This window comes from Anneissia japonica, unplaced genomic scaffold (assembly GCF_011630105.1).
Source record: "Anneissia japonica isolate Jap-2015-1 unplaced genomic scaffold, ASM1163010v1 scaffold287722_len911783_cov160, whole genome shotgun sequence".
Lineage (NCBI taxonomy): Eukaryota > Metazoa > Echinodermata > Crinoidea > Comatulida > Comatulidae > Anneissia > Anneissia japonica.
Window position 1 is genome coordinate 389,179 of NW_022711579.1, and position 5,790 is coordinate 394,968.

A 5,790-nucleotide genomic window follows, 5' to 3' on the forward strand; every position below is an offset into this window, starting at 1 on the left:
CCTTAAACATTCTTGGAATTGACATAACATTACTGATGTCGAACACACCCTTCAGTGTGAAATGTGGCTCTAAGAAGAGCTTAGATTGGTACCAAATAAAATAATTTTGTTATCAAAATTAATACAGTATGCTAATTTTCATCTTTGTAAGCGCATAAGACAGTGCAAATTATTTCTGTGACAGTCTTTTGAAGTGTGTAAAGCTCCATTTTAACCCATACATAGTCAAAATATTTGGGAGGGGGATGACACAATGGACCATCCCCCCTTGTCAAATATTGGGGGATATATCCCCATCCCCCCCCCCCCCCCCCCGGGATCTACGCCTATGAGCACGGAAAGTAACCACGAAGTGCCGGGCAGTAAAACCCGGTGTAAAAACATAGGAAAACGGGATAGAAAAGAATCACAAACAATGGCTTTTTTCTGCTAAGCCATGAAAAAGCCAATAAATTAATACCGTTGTAACTCCTTTATAAAATAATTGGCAAACTATAGGCCTGCTTGGATTATTGCCAATTTTTCATCAAGCAGAGCCAGAGCTCTGGTGTAGATAGATAAAGATAGAGAGAATATTATGCCCTACATTCACGCGGATGTGATGTACTCTGCTTAAAGTGAGCAAAACAAACTTTGAAGATTGAAAATTACTCAAAAGTTCAGACTCTGTTCTCAAAAGGCAACAGCGGTTAGTTTGTTTTCATGCCTTGTCTATAAAGAATCATGCCAACAAGTCACGGTAGAATAGCAATCTCAACAATTTAAATACTTAACCTACCATATATCAAATAAAATAGACTTGAACAACAAGATGACTCATGTGCCAATGACATCATAACTAAATCTGGCACCCAGTTTCCGATTAAATCATTCTGTGGGGGTGGACAAGCATGGGCCAACAGGTATTCAGTCCTACTGGAGAATAATTATACAAACTATGAAATTAGGCCTAAACATTTACAGCTGAATAATTAATGCTTTCACAGACGATATGTGTTTCCTAATGGGTAATGGGTAAAAAGGCACTCTGGTACCTTTAGTCCTCAGTCGCGAAGAATGTCAAATAAAAATACTTCATGTTAGCGACTGGCTTCATTTTTTTCCCGATAGTTTCTTTGTGACTAATTATTGTTGACTATCAATAAACCTACCTAATCCATAAACATAATTGCATCTCAGCCTTTAACTTAATGATCGGAATGGTGCCATTTTTTATAAGGATACAAATTTATTTTTTTACACTATTGTCGATTATAATTTAAGGTGACTTGAATTGTTAGGTTTAGATGTTCAGACAAATGCATTGCATCTATATTTACTTGCTTATGCAGGGTCTTGGGTTTCCCTCAATTTGGTCTTATCTAAAGCATCTTGTGTGTAGCCTATGTTTGTCTTTGAAGAGTGATTAAACTCACAGTTTGGCATATCTATGACCCTAGTTCATAAAGCTGAATAAAAAATAAATAAATAAAATATGGTCCGCTTCTAAGAATAGAATGTTTATATTCCACGACCTTTAATATTGTTTATATTAATTGAATTTGTTTTCTATGAAATTAATAATTCCAGTTTTTTTTTAAATATAAATCTGTACCTGTGACGTTGAACATTAATTATTTATGAATTAATATGTGTTTGTGTTGGAATACTTGATGTTCTTTTGTTAAATTGATTGGCAAATATTGATGTTTACGATGCTGATGATGATGATGTTGAATTCTTTGCATTTCTTAGTTATTTATTTATTATTATCTTAACTTTATCTGTTTAGCTGTATTTCTGCTATGCCCCAGTACTGAAGAGGTCTAGAGACATGGGCCTAAGCCAGAAAAAATATTAGTGACATTATAATTTATGTCTGTAGGTAAGGCATGTAATAAAATCCAATACGTTCGAGAACGAGTTATTTTGGTAATTTTGTAAATACCGAGTTGGTAGAGTGTTGCGATAAGAATAGAGTTTAAAATACCAGTGACCGAGCTTTCGTTTTTTATTAACTTTAGATAATCAGTATACTGTATGTTGGTTGTATATTTCATTTTAATTTTTCAGTTTATTTTAGTAATTTTTATATGATTGTATTATATGCATATGAACGCACAACTTTACTGGTTTGTGTCACAATAAGCCCTAAGGTGAGTGCCAAATAACTAACAAGACGTGAAGTTATCAGAGATTGAAATATATAGGACAATCAGTGTCAAAGTAAAAAGATCTAATTTTATTTTCGTCTGATAAGAACTCAATTCAATTCAATTCAAAAGACATTAATTTATGTCCATAAAAAAAAAGAAAGAAAGAGCAAAAAAAGTACAAAGTAAATAAATAAATAAATACTGTATAAACAAATTTAAAAATAAACATTAACAAACTAGTGTATTCCATTGACGGAGCTGGTCTTTCCGCTGACTCCTTTGCTATGGTCCCACAAAGGTGATGGCCTAAGCGTACGTAAGTAAACTCGTGCGTTTGTGAGACAAGCGCGTATTCCTAGCCCGGTTCTGATTGGCCAGTTTTTAAGTTTGATTGACAACTTACCACCGTCATCGGTTACATCTGCATATCTATCTTGACATCGCACTGCGGCATACCTGTCGGGTGGACACTTAAACTCTAATTTCTCAAACTTGCATTTGTCAAAATCTTTTTCATTACTGCAGTTGACATTGAAATTAACTTGTCGTATGTTGTCGCCGGCGTCGCCAGTTATATTTTCTGAACCTCCTGTGTTGCTAAGCTTCCTGCAAACAGCATTACTCTCATTGGGGCCCCATTTATAATCACAAAAACTTCCCCATTTGCCATCTACTAATATTTCAACACGTCCTCTAATATCTAATCGCAATTCATCATATACAAATAAATCTACTGGAAGAAAGAAAGAGGCCAATATGATTAATTTTGACTAATAATAATAATAATAATAATAATAATAATAATAATAATATTAATAATAATAATAATAATAATAATTATAATTATAATAACCGAAATATTATTAATAAGAAGAATTATTATAATAACAATCAATAACAATAACAATATTTTATAAGGTAATACTTCGTTGCTTATTAATACACTGTCTATGTGTAATATTTGCTTTAAAATTGTACCTGGCCTACTGATTGTACCAGGCCTACTGATTGGCAAAGAGAAACAGTCGACTTACCACCGTTGACGTTAAATACAGAAGAAAACATCAGTATTAACAAAATGAGTCTTTCAGTTTCATCAAGAGAAATATTCCCAAAAGGAGCGCCCCAGGCCTCTCTTTGAAGAGTGTTCTTCATTTTATGTGTTGATGATCGTCTGAAATTGATCAACTGCAAACACTACTACCAAGCTGCAATCCTCCTTCAATATTAATTTATTTTATAAATAGGCAGTGAATTCTACTGTAGCATGAAGCTACTATTTTAGATTTTCTTGAAGCTAGTGGGATATGATGCTTTTTATACCGGCCTTGTGTATACCGAATAATAGCTTCCTCTGTTTGTGTTTACTAACCTAACCGTGGAATTTAGTAATCACCTCACTTTTTTATCGCAAATGAACAATAAATATTTTCACGGTATTTTGGATTTTGTTGGAGGGAATTTCCATCATTATGAATATAAAAATTACATCACGTTCATTTTGAGCAACAAATTTAGTACAAGCGAAAAAAAAAACTGCTTCTTCAATCCTAGGCAACCTCATTCTCAACTTTTGGTGGATTGCCAGGTCTATACCCCCATCCTCCCTCCTCTTTATAACTATAAAGCATGTCAACGACTACGGGTCATAGGCCAGGCCTACCCCATCATCTCTCCTCTTTTGAAATGCTATTATCATGACTTACATACATCTCTGACATTCTCAATGTTATGATGAAAATATAATATTTTAACAAAAAATCAGAGCTAGGCCACTGTAGCCAATACTAGTAGCCTATACTGTACTACCGTACTAACCCTGGCCTCATTTTGTTATTCATGAATTCTTTAAATTGCTTACCTTGGGAAATTGAGATTCATAATCAAGTCACAAATCATCTAAGTTTCTACACTTCATATGTTGGAAGGATCGCATATTCATCTACTTCATTCTGATTCTGTCATAGGCCTACCATAATAATTTTTGGAGTAAATTATGCTGCACACTCACAGCAAAGGTCACTTTCATTAAAACTTGCTGTAAGATCCATTTCAGATGTTTACCGTCGGGCTACTTCTCTGATTTTTAGCCGTGAAATTCTTAGGTTCTATATTTTGTTTAGTTGCTATTGGCTATGTGTTTATTTTCAAGTTGACACGTGCCTACCAGTGGTGGCAACAGAAGTTGCCCGGCTGGGGGTACTCTCCGCCGCGGGTCGATGTCCATGACGGTAAGGCCAACTTTTCAAATTAGAAATAAATAAATTTGGTTGATGTCGCAAAAATCAGATACACTTAATGTAAGCCATGATGTACCTCAAAGAATCAATCCTCGGCCCCTTGTTGTTTACTGTGTTTGTTAATGACTTACCTGAAGTGTTATCTTGCAAAGCCAACATGCTTGCAGATGACACCGCGATCTTTTTCTGCCAAATCAACTGAGGAAATCGTTGATATGTTGAATAGGGACATTATTGATATTAGTGCATGGCTCAAACGAAACTTTCTCACCTTAAATGCCAAAAAAAAAATGTGAGGTTATGCTTATTGGTCCATGCCAGAAACTTCAATTTGTTGATCAGAATTTGAAAATTCAGATGGATGGTACACGTTTAAAGCAAGTGAACTCATGTAAATATTTAGGAGTGATTATAGATCTTCTTCCATGAAAACAGGTTCAAGTAACATTTATTAATCATATAGGCCTCTGGCCCAAATAATATACAAAGCATGATGTTAACAAAATTAGAGTGCATCTAAATATTCTTTTCTACGTTTAATTGAGTAAAAATAAGCATTTTGATAACTTTGAAATGAGATCAATATTTTTAGTAGACATTAAATTAAGAAATTTTAATTCAGACGGAGTGTCTGTGTAAAAGGTAAATAGAAATTTAGTTCTAATATCTGAATAAAAAGGGCAAACAAAGGTAAAATGATATTCATCTTCGACTTTTTGTAGCGAACATAATTTGCATAATCTTTCATTTCTATTAACATTATACCATCTCCCTCTTTCTAATTCTAATTCTAATACCCCCAATCTTAATTTAGTAAGAATTTGTTTATGTCTGTGATTGTCTAAATTTGTTAAATAATCTTCTTCTCTAAATTCATGTTTAATTTGTGAATATAATTTTATTCACCACCTAACGCGCCTACAAAATCGTGCAGGGCGATTAGTTCTAAACTGTAGATGGGACGAATCAAAAACTAATGCTTTTATTATACAAAGCTTTAAATTCACTCACCACACCATATATCAGAAATTTCTGTTAATGAAGGAAAAGGTGAGTTTTAAGCAATTATTTAGATGAAGCATCAGAAGAACTCTTTTAATGTGTGCAGGAAGTGAATTCCAAAGTGAAGATGCGGCAAAAGAGAAAGACTTATGAACAATAGTTTTTTAAGAATGTACGGGGAACAGAGAGCAAAAAAAAAAATAAAAATAAATAAAAAATAAAAAATCAGATGATCCTATGTGCGTCCTGGAAAATACATATCGTTGATTAATATAAGCAGGTTGCCTAAACTTGTTTTGTTTTGAAAGTAAGTGGCAATATTTTGAACTTAATGCAGGAATCAATGGTAAGCGAGGGGATCCTGGAGCTCGTCATCTCATAAATTCTTCTAAATGATGTAGACACGACGAGAT

At 33.7% G+C, this 5,790-nt stretch overlaps 1 protein-coding gene across 2 annotated transcripts in view; it reads right to left on the bottom strand.

The window, feature by feature from the left end:
- The window catches only part of LOC117107535, a 5,849-nt gene extending 2,179 nt beyond the window's left edge, over positions 1-3,670 (bottom strand). The window contains exons 1-2 of one of the 2 annotated variants that reach the window (XM_033249237.1): positions 3,170-3,670; positions 2,539-2,865 (exon numbers count right to left, since the gene is read on the bottom strand). In XM_033249237.1, the coding sequence (XP_033105128.1) occupies positions 2,539-2,865; positions 3,170-3,290 (448 nt within the window). In that variant the 5' untranslated portion in view covers positions 3,291-3,670. Of the gene's footprint in view, positions 1-2,538; positions 2,869-3,169 lie in introns of both variants that reach the window. The other variant, XM_033249236.1, reaches the window with a different exon arrangement.
- Positions 3,671-5,790: the final 2,120 nt, after the last annotated feature.